The following is a 27,843-nucleotide window of genomic DNA, read 5'->3' on the forward strand; positions in this document are numbered from 1 at the left end:
ATAAATGCAACTCTACTCTTTACTGAAGCTCAGTATTTGACACGGAGTTCAAAATCACTGCTGTAATAACTAATAATGATTAATATAATAACTATAATATTGGCCATATTATATTTACATTACCAAAGTGAGATGGCTTTAGTCTCATGAACAACATTAGCTAATTGTTATTTACTAGCTAATCTTAAATGACTGTTCAGCACAGAAATGAAGCCCAACAATCATGTTTTACAGTCCTGTGGTCTCAGCCTCAGATACTTATCAAATCACACAAAGCTCATGTAGAAACAAATGTACAAAATATGTTCTCCTTCATTTCTGTCAAACAAAGCTGTATGAAACGTTTCCAGCTGTTAGTATCATGGTTGCTAAGCAACTTGGGCAGCGCGATGGAGGCCAGTCCGTCCCATTTCACAAGCCTACAAGCGTCGCACTTCCGGCCTCAGCAGTCTTTGAGTACGCGGCCCTTGAGGACCGTTAAGGCTGCGTAATTTAAGGCTGCAGACCCTGAATTGGGATAGAGCCATACATACATGTTTTGGTTCGTGCAACTGGTCCGTCGGGTTATTGTCTCCCCAGAAACATTTCCGTTGTGTTTTGTGTGCTTTTGCAGCGTTTTTCTTTTTGCAGGTGTTTTTCTTTTTGCAGTGTTTTTCTTTTTGAAGCGTTTTTCTTTTTGCAGCATTTTTCTTTTTGCAAGTGTTTTCTGAAGTTGCAGTCCGTTTGGCCTATCAGGGCCACCGTAGTAACACACCCATACATTTGTAGAAAAACAATGGGACAGACAGTCTAAATTATTTGTTGATGATGTCATTTTGTTTATTGCATAATCAAACTGGTTACAGCATTCTCACATTATCAGTGTGTACAGTAAAAAAAAACTAAAGCAGCAACATTCTTAGTGAAATTAAATGAACCCAATTTATGAAGTATTACAGTTTCATGTGTGAGAACAGTTTACATTTTGGATACAGGTTTTTCCAAATGCAGACCTTGTTGACTCTTTAATTTCTCTTTAATGAAATTATGGACTTAATTGGTAGATTGTTATGACCCTGGCCATAATCTGTCTTGGTGGCTGTTTCTTTGTCTGTGTCTTTAAGTCTCTGCAGGTCCCTGATTGGATGAGCTGACGGCTGCTGATTGGCCCCCTGATCATATGGTTGCTTCAAAATCTGTCACCAGCAGTTGTCCCGGGGCAGCCACTGACAGCAGCAGCAGACCTGACCCTGGCCTCCAAAACCTGTGACATTTGTGCCTGTGACTTTTGCGACTTGCTGAGTTCTGTATATAGTGTGCACATTAGTTTTCACTGTAAATAGCACATTGTAAATAGCACTGGAACAGAAGGGGTGAGCTGCCTTATTGTTTTTCCTTGCACAGTTTTCTCAGTTAGGGAGTTAGGTGTAATGCTTGTCTTTTGTTTGGTTTTTGATTTCACATAGGGCTTTAGATAGCACCTCCTCCTGACTTAGCTTGTTTTGTTTGTTATTTTGGCCTTTGTTCACCCCGGAGCTTCATTTTTCAGTGTAGACAAATAAACCACCGTTCACTAAGAAATTGGTTTTCCCTCTGTGTATGGTTTTGGGGACCAGGGCGGGGTCAATCTTTTCAACTCTTATGTTGCGTTCCTGTACCCCTAGACTGGGGCGTAACAAGATCCATCTACTGTAACTGGAAAACTAAACAAAGAGTCGTTAATAGAGAAAATATTCTGGAGCTTAGAAAAGAAACTATTACATGACTTATTTGTAAGTGAGTCATTTCCCGACACCACTCCTGAATGTAGGGTTCCCCCACCCTACTGTTAAGTTTACAGATTCTCACAGTCGTCTTCACCTCTTTGTGTCTGAGGGTTTGTGTTCATTCCTGAAGTGTGGAGGAAGATTTTTAGAGTTCCTAGACAGACTGAATCCTGGAGATTCTGCTCTGTCCTCCTTTTCATCCACATCGTCAGTTGGTCTGAGAGAGAAAACATCAAAGTTAAAGCTTTAAGGTAAATTTCAAAACTTAAATTTAATACTCACTGTAAAACTTTTTATTTGTCATTACATATTGCATTATTTTATAATTAAAACATGAGGAATTCCATTTTGCTATAGTAGCATGCACCCTACTGGCATTGCAGCATTATTTTGAGTGAGCCATTATTTTGGAGTACCGTCTCCAAATTGAAGGCCAAGTTTCATATAATGGGGGATGTCAGAAACACAGCACAAAATGGTTGTTCCAAAAAAGACAACCATTTCCTAAGCACTTAAGAACCGTAGGTGGTTTTCTACAGATTTGCACAGTCCAAACAGACTGCACACAGCCAATCTCAGGTCTTATAGGGCTGCCAGTAGGCCAGCATGACTGCACTACACCATCAAGCACAAATTTCCTTACTGGGAATTAGTTTAATTTTAGCAGCTTCAGAATGTGAACTAACATTCAGTCATTAATTTCTTTTTGTTTTTATCTAAAATTCCAGCATAATGATGAACACATTATTAGAGATGGCACAATACCACTTTTTAACGTCCGATTCCGTTACCGATATCATAAATTTGGATATCTGCCGATACCGATATGAAGCTGATATAGTGTATTTTATAATCAATAAAACTTTTTAAAAAAAATATCTGCATTTTGTATAAGTTAATACTCGAGTTTTTAAAAAACAAAACACTAAAGCTATTCTGTTATACCTCTACTTAGTGGAAATATTAAACAAACAAACTAACAGGCCCTCTTCTCTGGGCCTGGACTCACATGTAAAGTCTTTGTCTCGTTCCTTTATTTAAAACTTTATTATTTAAACAGGCCTTCCGTTAATCAACACTTTTGAATTGTTTTGAATTTGCATTATTTATATTGTCTATTTTATTACTCAATGTTTTCTTTATTTTAACCTTTGTGTACAGCGCTTAATAAATAAACCTTACTTACTTACTAATAGGGTTGCCAACTCCCAGCAAAATGCTTAATTAACGTAATCGACTTTAATTTAATGCACGTGTAAAATAAATGCACAGAAATCAATTATTTTTGTAAAAATAATTAAATCGATTCAACATATTTCTTCAACAGAATTGCAGACTGCACAGATGGTAATATAAAGTAATATAGCTTACTAGGGTATATATTAGACTTAATAGTTACTATATACACTAATGGACTTCTATACATTTTTACATCCGATGAAAACTTTGGAGGTAAGATTCAACAACAAACAAAACAACACACAAAACAAAACAATTCAAATAATTATTTATTAAAAACTAGACACTTTAAATGATAATAACAAAGAAAAGTATTTCTTTGAGCCCCCATTTCCCTGTTAAAGCCCTACCTGGCCCCCTGGCAAAACTTTGCTACACCCACACCTGCACAGTTACCAACTGCTAGGTATGTAGAAAGTAATATTAAATAAATTCTAACAACAGCTTATCAAGCTTAAACGTTTCTGGTGCAAAGTGGGCAATAAACAAACAAGAGAGACGGGACTCGTGACAGAAAAGCCAATCAGCTAGTCATTGATCAGTTCCATGATTGAAGTAGCAACAGGAGGGGGAGAGAAGGTTGTTAAGCTTACCATGGGAATGCTTTACAAACATTCAGTGATGAATTTACACACTTGGTTTACTTCTCATGGATATCTTTCTCGGAGATGAAATGCTGGTTTGATAGTGAGGCTCCAAATGCTCAACTAGACTGCGAACAGGTCTCACACGCCACAGCGGCTCTATCACGTGACGCATACTGCTCCGACGTGCTAAGGTCATGAGCTGGGTTACGACATGTCGCAAGTTTTGTCAGGTGCTTTTGTGATATTTAATGGATCGCATTACATTTTTTATTTCTCTCCGATATCCGATCCAGTAATTTAGGCCAGGATCGGACCGATACCGATACGTAATATCGGATCACCGACGCAAATGAATACAGAGCTCAACTGAGGGAGCTAAAGGTAATGCCATCAATCAATCGCCTAATCATAATACTAACTGCACCGATAAAATAGTATTATTGTGAACAAAAACATCTTTTTAAAAACATTATTTTGATTTTGTTTTTAAATCTCACTTGTTACTACTAAATGTGATGCCATACTACTAATGACCTACTAATTTTAATTCAGGTGTGTTGCAGCACTTGATCTATAAAGTGAACATCAACCTCAATTTAAAAATAATAGGCTGTGGGGGCGCTTGTGTACACTGATGGAGTAGGACACACTCTTCTCAGCTCCGCACTTTTCTTCTTTTTTTCCAACAATTTAACGCGACATCGTGCCTCTTTAATTAACTGGTCAACAGCACTACTGCTTTGCATCGACTACGATAAATACTGGACGACATGCCGCCTAAAAAAGATGCAACACACTGCCAGAAAGCAGTAGCTGAAAATTCTGCGAGCACCGACGCCATATTAGCAGCTATCGCTAGTCTAAAAACCTCTATGGAGACCCGCCTTGACACAATTGAGTGTACTTTGTCTATGCTCCAGGCAGATATCCGGTCATCTGAACAGCGTCTAGATCAGGGCTGCCCAATCCCAGTCCTCGAGAGCTACTATCCTGCAGCTTTTGGATACATCCCTACTCCAACACAGCTGAATCAAATGGTTTGATTACCTCTTCAGCATGCCATCATGTTTGGCAAAGGCCTGATAACAAGCCATTCATTTGATTCGGGTGTGTGGGAACAAGGATGCATCTAAAAGCTGCAGGACGGTAGCTCTCGAGGACCGGGATTGGGCACCCCTGGTCTAGATGTTATCGATGAGTCGCTTACTACAATGGACAGCCGTGTTTGTATGCTTGAAGCTACATGCAAGGAACTAAAGGCAGCCACCAATAACCTGCGTGGCAAGCTAGGCCAGATGGAGACGCGCTCATGTCGGGCCAACATTAGGATTGTTGGAGTGAAGGAAGGTGCTGAGGGCGGTAAGCCTGCGGACTTTGTTTCATCCCTGCTGCTGGATGTGTTGGGGAAAGACAACTTTATTAAGCCGATAAAAGTGGAGAGGGCACACTGCACCCTTAGACCAAAACCAACGGCTGGCCAGTGAACGAGGGCTATCATAGCCCAGTTGCATCATGAGAAAGACGTGTGGCATGTCCTGCGTCTGGCACGCCAACGTGCACCGTTGAGCTGCGATGGAGAGAATTTGTCCATCTTCCCTGACTACACTGCGGAGGTCCTTGCACAGGCCTTCAATACGGTCAGGAAAAAGCTTAGTGCCTCCGGAGTGACGTGCAGTCTGCGCTACCCGGCCCAGCTTCGGGTAGTTCACAACAACATCACTAACACCTTCAAGTCTCCTGCTGAAGCTGAACGTTTTGCGGACTCACTGTAATCGTGACCTGGTAATATATTTGTTCATGTTGTTGATGCGGCTGTATTTTTGAACATTCTCACTCTTCTCTTCCTATAGTGAGAGTCGCGATTCGTTCAATCATTTTTTGAATGCTTCTGTGGTGCTAGCTTTCTATCATTGTTGTTTGTTTTTTTTGCTACGACGTCTTAAAACTTTTCTCTATTGTGAAGTACTGAGAACGTTTACATTATAACTTTGGTTATACACAAGTCATTTTATACAGGGAGTGCAGAATTATTAGGCAAATGAGTATTTTGTCCACATCATCCTCTTCATGCATGTTGTCTTACTCCAAGCTTTATAGGCTCGAAAGCCTACTACCAATTAAGCATATTAGGTGATGTGCATCTCTGTAATGAGAAGGGGTGTGGTCTAATGACATCAACACCCTATATCAGGTGTGCATAATTATTAGGCAACGTCCTTTCCTTTGGCAAAATGGGTCAAAAGAAGGACTTGACAGGCTCAGAAAAGTCAAAAATAGTGAGATATCTTGCAGAGGGATGCAGCAGTCTCAAAATTGCAAAGCTTCTGAAGCATGATCATCGAACAATCAAGCGTTTCATTCAAAATAGTTAACAGGGTCGCAAGAAGCGTATGGAAAAACCAAGGCGCAAAATAACTGCCCATGAACTGAGAAAAGTCAAGCGTTCAGCTGCCAAGATGCCACTTGCCACCAGTTTGGCCATATTTCAGAGCTGCAACATCACTGGAGTGCCCAAAAGCACAAGGTGTGCAATACTCAGACACATGGCCATGGTAAGAAAGGCTGAAAGACGACCACCACTGAACAAGACACACAAGCTGAAACATCAAGACTGGGCCAAGAAATATCTCAAGACTGATTTTTCTAAGGTTTTATGGACTGATGAAATGAGAGTGAGTCTTGATGGGCCAGATGGATGGGCCCGTGGCTGGATTGGTAAAGGGCAGAGAGCTCCAGTCCGACTCAGACGCCAGCAAGGTGGAGGTGGAGTACTGGTTTGGGCTGGTATCATCAAAGATGAGCTTGTGGGGCCTTTTCGGGTTGAGGATGGAGTCAAGCTCAACTCCCAGTCCTACTGCCAGTTTCTGGAAGACACCTTCTTCAAGCAGTGGTACAGGAAGAAGTCTGCATCCTTCAAGAAAAACATGATTTTCATGCAGGACAATGCTCCATCACATGCGTCCAAGTACTCCACAGCGTGGCTGGCAAGAAAGGGTATAAAAGAAGAAAAACTAATGACATGGCCACCTTGTTCACCTGATCTGAACCCCATTGAGAACCTGTGGTCCATCATCAAATGTGAGATTTACAAGGAGGGAAAACAGTACACCTCTCTGAACAGTGTCTGGGAGGCTGTGGTTGCTGCTGCACGCAATGTTGATGGTGAACAGATCAAAACACTGATAGAATCCATGGATGGCAGGCTTTTGAGTGTCCTTGCAAAGAAAGGTGGCTATATTGGTTGCTGATTTGTTTTTGTTTTGTTTTTGAATGTCAGAAATGTATATTTGTGAATGTGGAGATGTTATATTGGTTTCACTGGTACAAATAAATAATTGAAATGGGTATATATTTGTTTTTTGTTAAGTTGCCTAATAATTATGCACAGTAATAGTCACCTGCACACACAGATATCCCCCTAAAATAGCTAAAACTAAAAACAAACTAAAAACTACTTCCAAAAACATTCAGCTTTGATATTAATGAGTTTTTTGGGTTCATTGTGAACATGGTTGTTGTTCAATAATAAAATTATTCCTCAAAAATACAACTTGCCTAATAATTCTGCACTCCCTGTATGTTTGTGTCTTTTTTTCTTTTTTTTTACCCAATCAGTCGATTTATGGGTGTAACCAAGGCTGGACTGGGACAAAAAATCGGCCCGGGCATTTTGACTAGAGACCGGCCCACCAGGATAAAGATTGAAAATGTGACGTCATTCAGGGGTAAAACCGCAAAGGATTCTGGGAACTTGTGGCAAGAGGTACTAGCGCACGCAGGCTTTCAATTGAACTCCGTTACACAGCGATAAAAAGAAACACAAAAAATGGCAAGAAGCTGTTGTATTATTAACTGCAACAGCCGGTCGCATGACAGCCACGGGAAGCTGATCGTTTTTTTTTTAATCGGTTTACGTCGTTGAAGAGAAATGTTTTAAGCCATGTTTCCGAAGTAAGACCTGACGGATGGTCTGGATATACCAAATATAACGTCTCAGAACACTCCAGCTCACATGTTAGTCTGCTCCAAGCATTCCCACAAAGGTCAGAGTTTTTTAGTCGTTAATACGTCATTTTTCTTAACATAATTGGTGATATAGGTTACAAGCAAGTCTGGCGCTGAACAGAAATTGTCGCGCTATGCTCCTTTGTTTATTGTGCATAAATAGTAAATTGTCCTGACAAAATATTGCGTTTCGCTTCTGTTATTACCATGGTACATTGACAAAAACATATACTTTTATTCACAGGGTAAAACAGTTGTTTTGTATCACTAATTGTCCAGTGTGATTACAACATACAATATTATTGTCACTGCTACATTTCTGTGATGAACCAGAAATTATTTCCACTACTAATTAATTACCGTTGAGCTCAAAGGTTATATTAATAAATGGTTAACGAATGTGTATTTATGACGACGATTTGTGAGACTGGTAAACTTACCTTTGTTCGTACCATGGTCTTTACTTTCTACACGGTGCATTTCAAGGTCCTGTACCCATCCGTCAGTAAACTGTACCTGGGCTTGTTGCAGTGACCTGAAGTTACTAAACTTCATGAGTGTATGCACTCACTCCAAGAACCGTGTAATTATAAATATGAGCGTGGTGAAAGTTGGGCAGCACGCTAACGTCTTTTGTCCCTCTGTGTTCTCGTAAGGGTCTGACCCTTTCACACCTTTGATTTTTTCCTCGTATCTTTTCTTTGTCTTTTCATCGAGTCTGTCTTTGTACGGACCGGCATTGTTCTCCTTTTGTTTTGTACATTCCTTTTTTGTGCGGCAAAGAAAAAACAAGAAGGTATTGGAACCGGAGAATGAACGTTTTGCGGTGCTGCAAATGCTTGCATTTGATGCGGTACTTGGATTGTTTTGCCACGAGTTCCCGGCATGCAATGCGTGAAAATCACATGATTGCTAAACAAGGGGGCGGGTGCATTCGGCCTCCTCGGCTGTAATTGGTCCAGCCCAGAGTCGATCATGACCAATTGGCCAATCCAACACCTTTCATTATATATACCCTTCCTTAAAAAAAAAAAAAAAAAATCCATCGGCCCATAAAAACAAAAAATCGCCAGCGGCCCACCGGGCAAATGCCCGGTATGCCCGATGGCCAGTCCAGCTATGGGTGTAACTATTGTTTTGATTAATGGAGTCTGGTGCGGAGCTGCTATACACGAAGGATGTTTTTTTCTCTTTTTCTTTTTTGTTTTTTTGTGCTCCTCTTCCCGGCAGTCCCCTTAATGCACGCTGGGATGGGCCACAGTGGTTCTTGTTCTTTTTTGCGGCCTTTTTCTTTTTGGGGGGTGGGGTTCAGTGTTCTTGTTGTTAATTTTGTTTTATGTTTACATCCTGGAATTTCAAGGGCTTAGGCAGAGCTTTGAAACGTGGGAAGGTTATGTCACATTTGAAGCATTTATCTTCTGATAGAATTTTTCTTCAGGAAACTCATATTCACTCCAATGAACAGAGATGTTTAAGAGCAAATTGGGTGTCGAAGGTTTACTGGTCCACTTTCACATCTAAGGCCAGAGGTGTTGCTATACTCATACGGAAAACCACTCCATTTATATTTGGATCCGTCGTTACTGATCCGGATGGGAGATTTGTTTTGGTCTCTGGGTCCATTAACTCTTTTCCACTGGTCTTGCTAAATATCTATGCCCCTAATTTTGACTGTCCTGACTTCTTTTCCAAAATATTTGACCTAATTTCTGAATATAATATGTCTAATATAATTGGTGGCGATTTTAACTGCTATTTTGATCCTGTTTTAGATAGATTGTCTACAAAAATAGCCCTCACTACTAGATCCACGGCAGTTTTGAACAATCTGGTAAAATCACACAACATGGTAGACGTTTGGAGGCTTCAGCATCCAAATGATCTTGATCTTGATTTCTGACCATGCCCCACTTACCATGAAAATAGATTTTAATTTAAAGCCTCGAATTTTCAATTGGAAATTCCATTCTACCCTTCTGTCAAACAAAAACTTCTTAAAACATAACGACAACGGTGAGGTCTCTGATTCCACTCTTTGGGAATCTTTTAAGGCAGCATTGCGTGGCAAGATCATCTCCTTTCAAACATTTTCGAAAAGAACTAGATTAAATCGTCTGTCCCAAATTGAGTCTGAATTATCAACATTAGAGGAGGCACTTCGCCAATCTGATACTGAGGACATATCTAATGCTAATCTAAAACTAAAACTCGAATACAATCATATTTTGGGAACCCAAGTCGGTAGCGATATTATTAAATTGAAACAAAGACACTTTGAGTTGGGAGATAAACCCCATAAATTACTTGCCAGACAATTAAAAGATGTGCAAGCCTATCGCACCATACACAAAATTGCCTCCTCTACCGGTGAATTAATTACTGATCCTAAGCTGATTAACGACAGATTTGTTGAGTTTTTCAGCACACTGTACTCTTCTAAATCAAACACCACTGACTCTGAGCTTTTTAGCTTTCTTAACTCTCTGAGTATTCCAACCCTTACAGAATCTGCCACCCAAGCACTTGAAGCTGACTTCAGCATCACAGAAGTCAAAGCTGCTATAGTTTCTTTCCCTAGCTGTAAAGGCTGCGGACCGGATGGGTTCAACATAGAATTTTATAAAGCCCATATTGATATAATCGCTCCACTTTTACTCAGAATGGTGAACTGCTCTATTGCACAGGGCTCTTTCCCTGATAGCATATATGATACCCACGTTTGTCTTCTCCCTAAGAAGGACAGAGACTACAACGAAGCATCTTGTAAATGGTGACGCGCTCCCACAATGCATTGCGGTGTGACGTCAACTCCAAAGCCCTATAGGCTGTGCGAAATTTTGCACTTATAGTATAGCATGTGTAAGTCTCTAACACCAAATCAAACTTGCATGTCAATTTTCAATTTACCAAAATGGAAATGAGGTCTAACTCTAACTCTTCTCTACTGACCTTAATAAACTGTAGTTTCACGAGATCAGACAGCTGCTTCTTATCTGAATCATGCAGGTTGTTTTTACTCAGGTCTAGATGTGTCAGGTGAGAAGGGTTGGCCTTCAGAGCAGAGACCAGAGTAGCACAGCTGGTATTTGATAAATTACAGCTCTCCAATCTGAATAAAGCAAGCAGATAAAATCACTGATAATTCATTCAGATGATTTCACGTTTTAAATGCGCAGCTCAGGATTACTGCAATCAAAAAATCAATCAGCTTCTGTGAAATGAGTAGTGACTATTCATTCTGTTATCGTGGATCATAATCATCTCAGCTACACACATGCAAAGGTCAGCATGACATTCAAACACATATTCATATCAACAGACATCATGCTGGTGACCTCTGTCAAGTCTCTTACAGGATTACACGATCAGTATGATATAAATATGTTAAACATATAAAAATATGTGTTTTAATGTCGCTTTCTTTGTGTGTGTGTCTCCTTCATTATCTTAAATAAATCAAATTTTCCTTATTTGAAAACAAAGTAAATTTCGGAAAAGAAAAATGAAAATATAATTAAAAGAAAAATTTACAGCTTGATGGATGGAAGTAGAGTGCTTGGGAAATAAACAGATGTGTAAAGACTTGTTTAAAACAAAGCATTATATTGTTTATTAGGCAAATAAACTAAATGATTAAATACTCAGTATTTGCATACAAATAATAACTAAAAAACTATTTTGTATTTCTTGTTTTGGCATTCCTGCTGGCATTCTTTTCCTGCACATGTCTCTTTTGTTAGGGAGTTCCAGATAGTTTCTAGCTGTTTCCAAATTTGATTCCACTATATCCCAAAGCTTCCAATAAGATACAAGTCAGGACTTCATCATGAGATATTTCATACTGAATTTCATGTTTTTCTTTACCCAAGTTCGAGCAGGCACATTGGACTTCTGTAACATTATTGTAATTATAAGTAACAGACTCTAAATTAACTCACATCAGAGTCTCAAGTGTACACTTTGGACTCTCCAGAAAACCACAGAGCTGTATGATCCCTGAATCCTGCAGATTGTTGTCACTCAGGTCTAGATGTTTCAAGTGAGAGGGGTTGGACTTCAAAGCAGAGACTAGAGCAGCACAGCTGATCTCTGACAACCTGCAGTTTTTCAATCTGAATAAAGGAAAAAACAGATAAAGTCATTAATAATTCAAATAGCTGCTTATTATTTCATTTCCATGACCATTGATGACCTATATTGGACAGCAATAGACTCCTTTGTAAGGAGATTAATTTAATTCACAAGTCAAACAACTGAGATATCTCCAGAAATAAAAGCAATCCCATTGAAATAACCTTAGAGTCTGCAGTCTACAGTTTGAACTCTCCAGAGCAGCACATAGCTGCTTCAATGCTGAATCCTTCAGGTGGTTTCCACTCAGATCCAGCTCTGTCAGATGGGAAGGGCTGGACTTCAGAGCTGAGGCCACAATTTCATAGTGAGTTGTTGAGAGCCAACAGTTAGAAAGTCTGTAATGGCAAAAATATTAGAAAACATTATTATAAATAGGACATTTTATATTCATTTTGTACATTTGAGTTGGAGTCTTGCTGTTTGGCATTTTGTTATTTATATCAGTGGTTCATCAGTTCCACTTGGAAAGATGATCTCTTTGCCTGCTGTCAAGCAGTAAAGAAATTAAACCAAACATTTGACAGTGTCAGATCTGAACCTGATTAAATATGATAACAATTAAATATGTGGATGTGGACTTTTAATATCTAAAAACATTCATGATAAATCCTGAATCTGGTTCTACAAAAGTTTTTTTTCCTGTTCCAAGGGTGTTTTTCCTTCCTAATGTTGCCAAATCCTTGCTCATAGGGGGTTGTCTGCTAATTAGGGCTTTCTCTGTATTATTTTAGTGTCTTGACCTTAAAATGTAAAGTGCCTTGAGACAACTGTAAATAACCTGCTGCTCCTGCACATTAAAAATCCAATTTAGGTGGTTCAGCATCTGATTAAAATGACTGTTGAATGCCTCCTAGGTGAGGTGATGTCCAACTGGAAGGAAGCTTTAAAAGAGAGCATTGGGAGGATAAGCATAAGCACAATTATTATCACATCTGGGCTCACCGAAACTTTCTGCAATTCCTCACAGCTGGAATCAATCTCCGCTGTCCCTCGGGTGATGTGTTGTATTTCCCAAGGTCCAACTCATCCAGAACCCCTTCGGACATCTCCAGCATGTAGGCCAGGCCTGAGCAGTGGATCTCAGAGAGTTTCTGCTTTGATCTGTTTTCTGACTTCAGGTACTCTTGGATCTCCTGATGCACTGAGAGGTCATTCATCTCCATCAGACAGTGGAAAATGTTTATGCTCCTGTCAGGAGAGATTTCATAACTATTCATTTTTTTGAGGTTCTTGATGACTCTCTGGATGATTTCTGGTTTGTTCTCTGTCTGACCCAAGAGGCCTCGTAGCAGTGTCTGGGTGGACTCCAGAGAGAGGCCATGAAGGAAACGAACAAAGAGGTCAAGGTGGCCATTTTTACTTTGGAGGGATTTTTCCATGATTCTCCAGAGAAACACATCCAAAGAGGAGCTTTTCATGTCATCATCATCATAATCATCACCGAATAAATGAGGAAAAATATTTATCAGGAAGTCCTCCACCACCTGTGTCTTCCTTTCAGTGTGACAGTGGAACATGTAGACAGCAGCCAGAAACTCCTGAATGCTCAGATGAACAAAGGAGTAGACCGATTTCTGGAAGATCACACACTCTCTTTTGACGATCTCTGTACAAACACCTGAGTACACTAAGGTCTCTGTGACATCCAGACCGCACAGTTCCAGGTCTTCTTGGTAGAACAGGATGTTTCCTTTCTCCAGATGTTCAAAGGCCAGCCTCCCCAACTTCAGGAGAACTTCCCTGTCAGCCTGCATCAGCTCCTGTGGACTCGTCTCATGTCCCTCGAGGTACTTGTTCTTCTTCCTCTTTGTCTGAACCAGCAGGAAGTGTGAGTACATGTCAGTCAGGGTCTTGGGCAGCTCTCCTCTCTGCTCTGTGGTCATGTGCTCCAGAACTGTAGCAGTGATCCAGCAGAAGACTGGGATTCTACACATGATGTGGACGCTCCTGGATGCCCTCATATGTGAGATGATTCCGCTGGACAGCTCTTCATCACTGAATCTCCTCCTGAAGTACTCCTCCTTCTGGGCGTCAGTGAAGCCTTGTACTTCTGTTACCCTGTCAACATATATGGGAGGGATCTGATTGGATGCTGCAGGTCGGGAAGTTATCCAGATGAGAGCGGAGGGAAGCAGATTCCTCTTGAAGAGGTTTGTCAGCAGCCCAATAACTGATGACTTCTGTGTGATATCAGACATGAGCTTCCTGTTGGTGAAATCCAATGAAAGTCTGCTTTCATCCAGGCCGTCAAAGATGAGCAAAAGTTTACAGACAGCGAGCTTCTCTGCTTTGACCTTCTGCAATGCTGGATGGAAAACATGGAGCAGCTCCAGAAGACTGTACTGCTCATCTCTGATCAGGTTCAGCTCCCTGAATGAAAGCAGAATCACCACACTGATGTCTTGGTTCTCCAAACCTTTGGCCCAGTCCAGAGCGAACTTCTGTACTAAGAAAGTCTTTCCAACACCAGCAACGCCATTCGTCAGAACCACTCTGATGGGTCTCTGTTGTTCAGGTAAGGCTTTAAAGATGTCCTGGCACCTGATTGGAGTGTCATAAAGGATCTTGGAAGCTGTCTCCAGCTGCCTCACCTCATGTTGGGTATGAACCTCTTCACTCTGTCCCTCTGTGATGTAGAGCTCAGTGTAGATCCTGTTGAGGAGGGTTCTACTTCCTGTTTCATCAGTTCCTTCAGTCACACGTTCACATCTCCTCCTCAGACTGATCTTATGTTCATCTAATACCTCCTGCAGGACAGCATCTGCTAAATGAAACAATAATCATTGGCCTCATTAACTAATATTTGCATGCACAATTTACACATTTGCATTTGTATTCTTACCTTTCAAAAAAATAAAGTGTTCCCATGCAAAATCAGCATGCCAGATTCATGAAACATGATTACTGGCCTCTTTTGTTCTTACCACTGTGCGTTTGTTAGTACATCAGAGTTGCTCAGAAACAACAGACTAACACAATACAAGAAAAAGAAGAAAAAAGAAGGGTAAGAACCACGAACCCTAATCTATCAATCCCATGTGAGAAGCTCAATGCAGTGGAAAAAAAGAGTGTAGTGTTAAATGTATATTGTCGACATATGACTGGGTGCGTTTTGTTCTTATAGTTTATATAAATAAAGGGGTCACAAGCAAGGACATCAGGTAAAGACAGCATTACAACTGATGTAGGGAGTGGTCAGAGGGAAGTGCAAACAAATTCCGGTACAAAAATATTGATAAATCATGGGGTTTTTTTTTGTGATTTGTGTGTATGCATTGAGACCCAGCCTAACAAAATATAGTGAAAGAAAACAAATATCACAATAAGAAGTCCATTTTTCAGAAATGAGACCATCAGCAGATATATGTTAAGTCTTACTTTATACACTGCTGCTCTTACCGGTAGTCTGGAGTTCAGCTCCGGTTCTGGGTCCACTGATGTCCAAGGAATTCAGACAAAGAATTGTAGATTTGTAGAATTGTACACAGGTTGGTAAGTTTTTTAGAACCATTTCTAATTAAATCATCACTTCAAACAATTGTACATAGGTACAAGTTATTTGGATATGTCACTATTTTTCCATGGTTTGGAAGAAGACCTGAACTGTCATCCTCAGATGAGAGAAAATTAAAGGATATTCCTGCCTGCCATGAACTGGTTTACTGTCCCCTGAGAACCAAATTTTACACCGTCATGGAGTGAGAGTCATAAGCTTCTCTAAAATCTAGGTTGGTACGCAAAACAAAACTAGAATTTAATGAGATAATTAATAAAAAAACAAAATTCTTAGTACAAAGTCTATGCTTACAAAATTATGAACATGGTATTAAATCCAGTCAATTTCTAGTGAACCAACTAAAAATAAATAAAGAAAAAACAACTTGAAATAATCTGCAAAACTCTCTCAAAGAGATTAGAGAAAATAACCCCCTCTTAATTCATCCTGACCAAACTTGTTTCATAAAAGCTAGGCACTCATCAACAAATACACGTAGATTACTTAATTTGATAGACTACTCATACAGTAAAAACATCGAAACTACAATATTTTCTTTAGATGCAGAAAAAGTGTTTGACAGAGTTAACTGGAAATTTCTATTTGCAACTTTACACAAATTTGGTTTTGGAACCTCTTTCATTATCGATCCATCCATCCATCTTCATCCACTTTATCCAAGACCGGGCCGCGGGGGCAGCAGCCTAAGCAAAGAGGCCCAGACCTCCCTCTCCCCAGCCACCTCCTCCAGCTTATCCAGGGGAACACCAAGGCGTTCCCAGGCCAGCCGAGAGATATAATCTCTCCAGCGTGTCCTGGGTCTGCCCCGGGGCCTCCTCCCGGTGGGACATGCCTGGAACACCTCACCCAGGAGGCGCCCAGGGGGCATCCTTGTCAGATGCCCGAACCACCTCAGCTGGCTCCTTTCGATGTGGAGCAGCAGCTGCTCTACTCTGAGCCCCTCCCGGATGGCCGAACTTCTCACCCTATCTCTAAGGGAGAGGCCAGCCACCCTTCGGAGGAAGCTCATTTCTGCCGCTTGTATCCGCGATCTCGTTCTTTCAGTCACTACCCACAGCTCGTGGCCATAGGTGAGGGTAGGGACGTAGATCGACCGGTAAATTGAGAGCTTCGCTTTTACACTCAGCTCCCTCTTCACCACGACGGACCGGTGCAGCGTCTGCATTACTGCAGCTGCAGCCCCAATCCGTCTGTCGATCTCCGGCTCCCTTCTCCCATCACTCGCGAACAAGACCCCGAGATACTTGAACTCCTCCACTTGGGGCAGGAACTCATCACCGACCCGGAGTGGGCACTCCACCCTTTCCCGGCTCAGAACCATGGCCTCAGATTTGGAGGTGCTGATCCTCATTCCCGCTGCTTCACACTCGGCTGCGAACCGTTCTAGTGCGAGCTGGAGGCCCTCACCCGATGAAGCCAACAGAACCACATCATCCGCAAAAATCAGAGATGAGATTCTGAGGCCACCAAAGCGAAAGCCCTCCGCCACTTGGCTGCGCCTAGAAATCCTGTCCATAAAAATTATGAACAGAACCGGAGACAAAGGGCAGCCCTGGCGGAGCCCATCACCCACCGGGAACGAGTCCGACTTATTGCCGGCAATGCGAACCAAGCTCTTGCAACGGTTGTATAGGGATCGAATGGCCCGTAGCAATGGGCCAGACACCCCATACTCCCACAACACCTCCCACAGGACACCCCGAGGGACACGGTCGAATGCCTTCTCTAAGTCCACAAAACACATGTAGACTGGTTGGGCAAACTCCCATGCACCCTCAAGTATCCTGGAGAGGATAAAGAGCTGGTCCAGTGTTTCGCGACCAGGACGAAAACCGCATTGTTCCTCCTGTATCCGAGGTTCGACTAACGGACGAACTCTCCTTTCCAGCACCCTGGCATAGACTTTCCCAGGGAGGCTGAGGAGTGTGATCCCCCTGTAGTTGGAACACACCCTCCGGTCCCCCTTCTTAAAGATGGGGACCACCACCCCGGTCTGCCAGTCCACAGGTACTGCCCCTGATCTCCACGCAACATTGCAGAGGCGTGTCAACCAGGACAGCCCTACAATGTCCAGAGCCTTCAGGAACTCGGGGCGGACCTCATCAACACCAGGGGCTCTGCCACCAAGGAGTTGTTTAACTGCCTCAGTGACCTCACCCCCGGAAATTGGCGGAGTCATCCCAAGACTCTGCTTCCTCCTCGGAAGACGTGTCAGTGGGATTAAGGAGGTCCTTGAAGTATTCCTTCCACCGCCTGACAATTTTCTCAGTCGACGTCAGCAGCGCTCCGCCAGCACTATACACAGTGCAGGTAGAGCACCGCTTTCCCCTCCTGAGACGCCTGACGGTTTGCCAGAATCTCTTCGAGGCAGTCCGAAAGTCTTTTTCCATGGCCTCTCCGAACTCCTCCCACACCCGAGTTTTTGCTTCAGCCACTGCCCGAGCCGCATTCCGCTTGGCCTGTCGATACCTGTCGGCTGCCTCCGGAGTCCCACAGGCTAACCAAGCCCGATAGGACTCCCTTCACCTCTGGTGTCCACCATTTGGTTCGGGGATTACCACCACGGCAGGCCCAAATCACCTTGCGGTCGCAGCTCAATGCTGCAGCTTCGGCAATGGAGACGCTGAACATGGTCCATTCGGACTCAATGTCCCCAGTCTCCCTCGGAATGCTGTTGAAGCTCTGCTGGAGGTGTGCGTTGAAGATCTCGCGAACTGGGGCCTCTGCTAGACGTTCCCAGCACACCCTCACTACGCGTTTAGGTGCACCAGGTCTGTCCAGCGTCCTCCCCCGCCACCTGATCCAACTCACCACCAGGTGGTGATCAGTTGACAGCTCAGCCCCTCTCTTTACCCGAGTGTCCAGAACATATGGTCGCAGGTCTGCTGATACGATTACAAAATCGATCATCGACCTACGACCTAGAGCGTCCTGGTGCCACGTGCACTTATGGACACTCTTATGTTCGAACAGGGTGTTCGTTATGGCCAAACTGTGATTAGCACAGAAGTCCAATAACAAAGCACCACTCGGGTTCAGATCAGGGAGGCCGTTCCTCCCAATCACGCCCCTCCAGGTCTCGCTGTCGTTACCCACGTGAGCATTGAAGTCTCCCAGCAGGACAACAGAGTCTCCAGGTGGAGCACCTTCCAGCACCCCCCCCCCCCCCCCCCCCCCAAGGGACTCTAAGAAGGCTGGGTACTCCGAACTGCCACTCGGCGCATAAGCGCAGATGACAGTCAGGACCCGTTCCCCGACCCTAAGGCGCAGGGAACAAACCCTCTCGTCCACCGGGAAAAACCCCAACGTACCGGCAGCAAGCTGAGGGGATATTAGAATACCCACCCCAGCCCGCCGCCTCTCACCAGGGGCAACTCCAGACTGAGACAGAGTCCAGCCCCTCTCCAGGAGACTGGTTCCAGAGCCGAAGCCATGCGTAGAGGTGTGCCCGACTATATCTAGCCGGTACCTTTCAACCTCACGCACTAACTCAGGCTCCTTCCCCACCAGAGAGGTGACATTCCATGTTCCTATTGCCAGTCTTGGCAGCCGGGGGTCAGTCCGCCAGGGCCTCCGCTCCTGGCCGCCACCCGACACACAATGCACCCGACCCCTATGGCGCCTCCTGCGGGTGGTGGGCCTGCGGGAGGATGGGCCCATGTCTCCTCTTCAGGCTGTGCCCGGCCGGGCCCCATGGACTAAGGCCTGGCCACCAGACGCTCACCCTCGGGCACCCTCCCCGGGCCTGGCTCCAGGGCGGGGCCCCGGTAACCCTATCCCGGGCAGGGTAAACTGTTCCCTCGATATTGTTTTCATAAGGGTCTTCTGAATCGCTCTTTGTCTGGTCCCTCACCCAGGACCAATTTGCCATGGGAGACCCTACCAGGGGGCAAAAGCCCCCAGACAACATAGCCCCTGGGATCCCTGGGACACACAAACCGCTCCACCACCTTATCATGGTAGAGGGGTTTGCCCTGGTGGGTTGCAGAGTATGCGGGTGCCTACTGGGGTCAGCGGGGGAGCTGGCCCCAGGGAGGGGCCACTTGCCCCTCCCTTCCTTCCCTCCCCATCTCCAGCTGCCTCCCTTTTCCCGCTCCACCACAATCACCCACACATGCAGGGCCTTGGGGTGGAGGTGTGTCACCAGGGTGCAGGGGAGGCATCCCCCCTCTGTCCCCTTCTGGCTGCCTGTGCCTCAATTTTATCCCACAACTTAGACATTCACATTACTCACATTCTCATAACACATACATATAGGACCTTGGGGGTGGGCACGCTACACGGCATCCAGATGACTTGTAATCTTATGTGCAGCACTTTGTGATTCTCTCTTGAAAGGTGCTATATAAATGAAAATTCATTTATTTATTTATTTATGACCATCAGGATGTACAACCTCACCCCTGGCGCCATTGCTGACCTCTCAATTTTAAATACACGTATACATTGAGGGCTGTCAGGAGGGGCAATGAGCTTACCTGCTGCTCTCTGGCAGGTAGCTCCATGCCCTCCTGGGTTTTAAATGCACCTTAGAACACACATGCATCAACATTACATATGAGCGGGCAGAGGGAGGTTTGGAGTCTTCACACCCCCCCGTTCTCTGTTGCCTGTTGGGGCGGGGGAGCTGGGAGGAGGAGTTGGCCATCCGATTAGGGTCTGGAATGTGGTGCCTCCCTGCTGCTGCGGAGTCTGGGCGGTCTTCTTCTCTCCACCCCAGGGAAGAGGGTAACACTACCTGGGTCTGGGTGCAGTTTCCCCCTCCAGGGGCAAGGGTACCTAGCCATGGGGTATAGAGTACACATGGGGAGTGTGATTGTGTGTACAGTGTCTATTTATGTCTGTCTCCACGTTGAGTGAGTGCTGCGTAATTGCATATAATAATAATAATGGATTGCATTTATATAGCGCTTTTCGGGGCCCTCAAAGCGCTGTACAATTCCACTATTCATTCACTCTCACATTCACACACTGGTGGAGGCAAGCTACAGTTGTAGTCACAGCTGCCCTGGGGCAGACTGTAAGAAGCGAGGCTGCCATATCGCGCCATCGGCCCCTCTGGCCATGAGAGCATGAGGGTGGGAATGGATGTTTGTATCTGTGTGTGCCTGTTTGTTTGTGTCTATATGTCAGGTCGGGTATCAGATGCCACCTCTCTAGGGACATCTCAGGCCCTCCAAGGTATTGAGGCCTATCTCCCCCCCACCACTCCCCCTGCCAGTGGCAGACGCCCTCAAACATTGGTGTATTGGTGGTTCTTTGTGTCCGGGGATGGGAGTCCAGGTACGTACCGGCTCACAACTGGTGGTTGCTTGTAGGGGCCTGGAGCCTGGGGCTTGCTCGGGCCCCTTCGGGGGTGTAGTGCCCTCGGCCTCTTGGCCTGGGGCTCAGTCAGTCTGGCACAGCTGGCTGCCGGTGGAGCTCACGGGCACGTCACTGCAACCCCCCGGCTTCTGCTCTGCGGCTACTGAGTGACCCCTCATCTGGGGCTCTCCTCAGCTCTTTCCGGGATAGTGGCATGGTCGCCCCTCCGTTGGTCTTCCTTGGTCTCTTGTGCTCTCAGGGCCTCTGGATGTCTGAAGCCTGGATCCCCTCCATACCTGCTTCATGCCCTGGAGGATGGGGCTATGGCTTCCCACACCCTCTAGCAGATCATTACATGAAGTAACCTTTTAAATACAAGCGCGCTCACGCTCACAGGTGTACACACGGGTGCTCACACACACAAACTACACCCTTTTTGGCTCCTACCTCAAAGCACACTATACACTGTTGATCTTACATGCACAATAATATTCAATATTTAGTATTTACTGTTATATTCACATAGATCATCTCGATGATGTTGTTTATTATATTATTATATATGCTTGTTTATATGCTTGGGAATTCTTTCACGTCATCTTGGTGGCTGTTTATGTTCCTCCCTCTGCTAACCCCAAAGCTGCATGTGACACCATTCACTCTGCCGTAGCCCGGTTACAGACTCAGCACCCGAGTGCCTTTATTGTGATCTCGGGTGACTTCAACCATGTATCACTGGACAATACACTACCAACATTTAGACAATATGTGGACTGTCCCACCAGGGGAGAAGAAATTCTAGACCTACTGTATGCTAATGTCAAGGATGCATACAGCTCCTCCTCCCTCCCCCCACTTACTGTCAGATCATAACCTGATTCACCTCACCCCCCCGCTATGTGCCAATTGTGAGGAGGGAACCTGTGACCACGAGGACTGTTAGGAGGTGGTCAGAGGAGGCCTTAGCAGAACTACAGGGCTGTTTCGAGGTGACCAACTGGGAAACACTCTGTGAGCCTCACGCCGAGGACATCAATGGACTTACTGAGTGTATCACAGACTACATAACTTTCTGCACCGACTCCATTGTTCCAGCTCAGACTGTTCATTGTTACCCAAATAACAAGCCGCGGGTGACTAAGGACATCAAAGCCCTCCTCAACAACAAGAAAAGGGCTTTCAGAGGGGGCAATAAAGAGGAGGTGAGGAAGGTCCAGGTGTTACTAAAGGACAAGATCAGAGAGGCTAAGGACAATTACAGGAGGAAGCTGTAGTGGAAACTCCAGCAGAATAGCATGAGAGAGGTGTGGAGGGGCATGAAGACCATCACTGGATTCAGGCCAACCAACAGCAGGGGAGCTGAGGGAGGTGAGAATAGAGCTAACGAGTTGAATCTGTTTTTCAATAGATTCGACACCACAGTGTCTGCTCACACCCCCACAACCTCACCTGTAGTCTGCCTGGAATCCAGAGCCACACCACTGTGCCAGCCTCTCTCTTCACATGGCGCTGTTGCCTCCTGTGAGATTCCTGACACCCCTCTCCCACCCATCACCTTCACTTAATACCAGGTTGAGATGCAAATGAGGAGACTTCACTCAGGCAAGTCTGCTGGACCAGACGGAGTGAGTCCCCTCGTCCTCAAGACCTGTGCCCCCCAGCTGTGTGCAGTCTTTCATAAACTGTTTATGCTGAGTCTGAGTCTGCAGAGGGTACCAGTGATGTGAAAGACATCATGCCTCGTCCCTGTACCAAAGACGCCACGTCCCAGTGGCCCCCAGGATTACAGGCCCGTGGCACTGACCTCCCACATCATGAAGACCCTGGAAAGGCTCATCCTGGACCAGCTGCGACCCATAGTAAGACCACATCTGGATCCCCTTCAGTTCGCTTATCAGCCTCGTCTCGGAACTGAGGACGCCATCATCTACCTGATCAATCGTGTCTACACCCATCTGGACCAGCCGGTGAGCACTGTGAGGGTCATGTTTTTTGACTTTTCTAGTGCTTTCAATACCATCAGGCCGACCCTCCTGGGTAATAAGTTAGCAGCAATGCTGTTGCATGCTGGGGGTGCAGGCTGAGGGTAGGAGATGCCAACAGACTCAATAAACTAATCCGTAAGGCCAGTAATGTTGTGGGGATGGAGCTGGACTCCCTCAAGGTGGTGTCGGAGAGGTGGATGCTGTCCAAGATAAAGACAATGTTGGATAACACCTCCAACCCACTCCATGACATGCTGGTCAGTCACAGGAGCACGTTCAGTGAGAGACTGAGATTACCGAAAAGCACCACTGAACGACACAGGAAATCTTTCCTGCCTGTGGCCATCTCCCTGTACAACGCATCCACTTAACACACTGGTTACTGCTACAACTACACATGTTTCTTTTCCAGCTATTTATTAATGAGTGACTTATGTGTATATATATTAAAAAAACACCCAGCACGCCCCTGCGGGCGGTTTATCCTTCAAGCTCGGGTCCTCTACCAGAGGCCTGGGAGCTTGAGGGTCCTGCGCAGTATCTTAGCTGTTCCCAGGACTGCGCTCTTCTGGACAGAGATCTCCGATGTTATTCCCGGGATCTGCTGGAGCCACTCGCCTAGCTTGGGAGTCACCGCACCTAGTGCTCCGATTACCACGGGGACCACCGTTACCTTCACCCTCCACATCCTCTCGAGCTCTTCTCTGAGCCCTTGGTTTTTCTCCAGCTTCTCGTGTTCCTTCTTCCTGATATTGCTGTCATTCGGAACCGCTACATCGATCACTACGGCCGTCTTCTTCTGTTTGTCTACCACCACTATGTCTGGTTGGTTAGCCACCACCATTTTGTCCATCTGTATCTGGAAGTCCCACAGGATCTTAGCTCGGTCATTCTCCACCACCCTTGGGGGCATCTCCCATTTTGGCCTCGGGACTTCCAGGTTATACTCGGCACAGATGTTCCTGTACACTATGCCGGCCACTTGGTTATGGCGTTCCATGTATGCCTTGCCTGCTAGCATCTTGCACCCTGCTGTTATGTGCTGGATTGTCTCTGGGGCATCTTTGCACAGCCTGCACCTGGGGTCTTGCCTGGTGTGATAGACCCCAGCCTCTATGGATCTTGTGCTCAGAGCTTGTTCTTGTGCTGCCATGATTAGTGCCTCTGTGCTGTCTTTCAGTCCAGCTTTGTCCAGCCACTGGTAGGATTTCTGGATATCAGCCACCTCCTCTATCTGCCGGTGGTACATACCGTGCAGGGGCCTGTCCTTCCATGATGGTTCCTCGTCTCCCTCCTCTTTCTTGGGTTTCTGCTGCCTGAGGTATTCACTGAGCACTCGGTCAGTTGGGGCCATCTTCCCAATGTATTCTTGGATGTTCGTTGTCTCATCCTGGACTGTGGTGCTGACACTCACCAGTCCCCGGCCCCCTTCCTTCCGCTTAGCGTACAGCCTCAGGGTGCTGGACTTGGGGTGAAACCCTCCATGCATGGTAAGGAGCTTTCTTGTCTTTATGTCAGTGGCTTCTATCTCCTCCTTTGGCCAGCCTATTACCCCAGCAGGGTACCTGATCACGGGCAGGGCGTACGTGTTGATGGCCCGCATCTTGTTCTTACCATTCAGCTGACTCCTCAGGACTTGCCTGACCCTCTGCAGGTACTTGGTGGTTGCAGCTTTTCTAGCGGCCTCTTCATGGTTCCCATTCGCCTGTGGGATCCCCAGGTACTTGTAACTGTCCTCTATGTCTGCAATGTTGCCTTCTGGTAGTTCAATCCCCTCAGTTCTGACTACCTTCCCTCTCTTTGTTACCATCCGACTACACTTCTCCAGTCCGAACGACATTCCAATGTCATTGCTGTATAGCCTGGTAGTGTGGATCAGTGAATCGATGTCTCGTTCACTCTTGGCATACAGCTTGATGTCATCCATGTACAGGAGGTGGCTGACAACTGCTCCGTTCCGTAGTCGGTATCCGTAGCCAGCCTTGTTAATGATCTCACTGAGGGGGTTCAGGCCTATGCAGAACAGCAGTGGGGACAGAGCATCTCCTTGGTAGATCGCGCACTTGATGGTGACTTGTGCTATGGGCTTGGAGTTGGCCTCTAGTGTTGTGATTCTGATTCTGATTCTGATGAAATAGACCAATACGGCAAGGCTGGGATGGCCCATTTGGTAAAGTAAATCCGTTGGGCATCTTTCTTTGCCTTTAGACAATAACTCTGATGGCAAAAGAACCGAACGGGACAGGTGGAAAAAATCCAAAAAACCCCCAAAACAAACAAAAACAAGAAGAAACGTCCAGCAGAACCAGGCTCAGTATGGCACAGGGAGAGTGGAGAGAGAGAGACAGGACAAAATGGAAACTATGGGAGAGGACACAGCGTTCAAAAATTACTAATGATTAAATGCAAAGTGGGGATAAACACAGCGAAAAAAATGTGCTTAAAAAAAAAAGAAGCTAATTTTATCATTAGAAGCACAGAGCAGCTAAGGTATGGTTCATGGCCAAAAACTGACATTTTAAGCCCAATCCTAAGAGGGTGTCTGTCTCCTGAATCCAAACTAGAAGTTGATTCCGCTCAAGAGGGGCCTGAAAGCTGAAGGCTCTGACTCCCACTTTTAAATACTCTAGGAACAACAAGTAAGCCTGCAGTCTGAGAGTGAAGAGCTTAAGAGATAACAGAGTGAATGTGAAAAGTGAATCTGTGTTAACTGTGAGCCGTTTTCACTCCGACCACGTAACATACCCATGACTTTGTGGACTGGTGCCAGCAGAACTACCTCCAGATCAACACTGGTGGTAGACTTCCACAGGCACAAACATCCTGCACTGCAACCACTAAACATTCAAGGCATGGACATTGAGGCTGTGGACAGCTACAGGTACGTTATATTATACTCAGTTGTATATAGCATTTGTATTTGTTTTTATTCTATTGTATATAGCATTTTATTTTATTCTATTCTATTGTGTACAGTTGTGCAAAGTATCTTATTCTTATCCTATTCCAGTGTTTTTCTAATTTTTGCTATGTAACTTTGCACTTTCTACTTTCTGCTGTAACAAAACAAATTTCCCACCTGTGGGACTAATAAAGGTTATCTTATCTTATCTTACCTTATCTGTCATGTCCCGAGGCATTCCTCAGGAACGTGAAAGGTAACCTTCGCGTTCCCATGATGTGCACTGGGTTGTGGATGGAATCCAATAGATTGATGTTTTGGCAGTAATACACATTCCAACGTGTATTCCAGCCCTAGCCCTAATCCTAACCCTAACCTTATCCCTAACCTTAACCACCACCTTAACCGTGTTAGATAGTGTTTTCCAAAGCGATTACAGTAAAATAAATGTGTAGATTCATTCCAAACGCTTCTCATGTTTCTTAATTTTTCCGACCTCATAATATAGGGATGTGTATGCTTATATGGGTGTCCGAAAGCGTAACATACCGAAGATTTGTCACCTAGTGTAAAATTTTACGCTTTGAGAGTAAGAACGTGTTGGAACTGTCGAGCATGGTGGTGATAACATCATGCTTGACAGTTCCACTTTCAGTTAAAAAGCCACAACCTGCTGTCTTAGTTAATTATATGTCAATCTCCAGCCTTCCTTTTATTTCAAAAATTCTTGAAAGAGTAGTTGTCAAACAGCTAACAGATCATCTGCAGAGGAATGGTTTCAGTCGGGTTTCAGAGTGCATCACAGCACAGAAACAGCTTTAGTTAAGGTTACAAATGATCTTATGGCCTCTGGCAGTGGACTCATCTCTGTGCTTGTCCTGCTAGACTTCAGTGAAGTGTTCAATACTGCTGACTGTAATATTTTATTACAGAGATGAGAGCACGCTTTAGGTTTTACAGGTATGGATACCTGGTTTATCTATCCATGAAGCCAGATGACACATAGCAATTGGTAAAACTACAGGAATGTCTCAAATTTCCTGCTTCTACATTCAGCTAAAACACATTTTATTGTACTCTCCCCTAAAAATGTTTGCAATATGGTATCTAACTAGATCCATATTGTGGATTGCATTACTGTGAACCCCAGTAACACTGTGAGGAATTTTAGAGTCGTTTTTGACCAGGATATATCATTCAGACATCCTGTCTCAGAGTAATGCTGAAAAGCTTGTTCATGCATTTGTTACACTAGACTAGGCTGTTCAGGTCACTGAAAGCCTTCAGATGTTTCAAAACGCTGCACTGAGAGTACTCAGGGACTAGAAAGGGAGCATTTTTCTCCCCTATTAGTTTCTCTTCATTGCCTCTCTGTTAAATTCAGAATCAAATTTAGATCAGTCAATCAATCAATCAATCATCCCCCCCCCCACCACACACACACACTTAAAGAGTAAAATTGGGCTGGATACGCATGAGCCAAGTGAGATAGATTTGTAGATTGCATAAAGTGAATGAAATAATGACGGAGGGCTACATTTAAATTTGTCAGCTTGACCTTGGAAACATGGACACAGTTGGCTGTTCCAACAGAACAATAGGTCCATGCTAGGATTTTGAATTAACTAGCAATTCTGCCAAAAATAATAGTCAAATATCCAGAATTATAGGAAAAAAAATCAGAAAGATAATATAATAAAAAAGAATAGAGCAAAAGTAGAAAAGCACAATGGGGAAACAACTGCTGCCCTTGGAAGAAAGAAAAAACATACAAAAACCAAACAGCACCTGGAAGAGAAAAATATGGGAAGATAAACACAACACAAATCAACAACTGTGTTGTTTTTGTGTGTGAGTGTCTTTGTGTGCGTCTTTTTCACAAATGTGCTTCGTAAAGAGGTTGAGAGGCTGTAATAACCTCGGACCCGAGGGCCCACATGTTAATGACAACCAAGTGCCAACCGAAGCAGATTTAGTGGATTTATATTTAGAAAGTTATTAAAGATGTATGCTGTTTACAGTTACAGTTGCAAACTGTCCTGTTTTAGCTGAGACATCTCGTATAATGAGCAAAATTGGTGCATTGTGATTCTGGCATGCCAGCGTCCCTTATTTGATAGTTAAAAACTTGGCAACCCAACAGCGATCCCACGCTAGAAAAATAACAGTTCAAAGATATCTTTAAAAACTCAGTAACCATGACATTAATGCCAAATGCAAACATCTCATCACAACTACCAGTAGAAACAGTCTCTTACTTTTTGTCTGAAGGGCTAGACTCACCACTGAATGCCAGAGGAACATCTCTGGAAATGCGACGCTTCATAGACAAAAGCCTGGATCCAGTGAAGGATGAGGATCCTGGTCGATCCTTGTCCTTCTTCAGATCACTCATTTTTCAGTCTGAGAGAGGAACAAGCAACAC

At 44.6% G+C, this 27,843-nt stretch overlaps 1 protein-coding gene across 1 annotated transcript; it reads right to left on the reverse strand.

Moving 5' to 3' along the window:
• Positions 1 to 598: 598 nt before the first annotated feature.
• LOC147309968 (protein NLRC3-like) lies at positions 599 to 27,813 on the reverse strand. The gene is made up of 6 exons (XM_086268271.1): positions 27,702 to 27,813; positions 12,653 to 14,471; positions 11,872 to 12,045; positions 11,515 to 11,688; positions 10,526 to 10,685; positions 599 to 1,962 (listed from the first exon to the last, which is right to left on the reverse strand). The coding sequence occupies exons 1-6, from the start codon at positions 27,811 to 27,813 to the stop codon at positions 1,954 to 1,956; spliced, it is 2,448 nt and encodes an 815-aa protein (XP_086124397.1). The 3' UTR covers positions 599 to 1,953.
• Between the last annotated feature and the right edge of the window lie 30 nt (positions 27,814 to 27,843).

This window comes from Aulonocara sp. 'chitande type north' Nkhata Bay, linkage group LG17 (genome assembly GCF_057382095.1).
Source record: "Aulonocara sp. 'chitande type north' Nkhata Bay isolate Kocher_YH1m ecotype deep benthic linkage group LG17, A_spYH_male_GT1.1, whole genome shotgun sequence".
In the NCBI taxonomy this organism is placed as follows: Eukaryota; Metazoa; Chordata; class Actinopteri; order Cichliformes; family Cichlidae; genus Aulonocara; species Aulonocara sp. 'chitande type north' Nkhata Bay.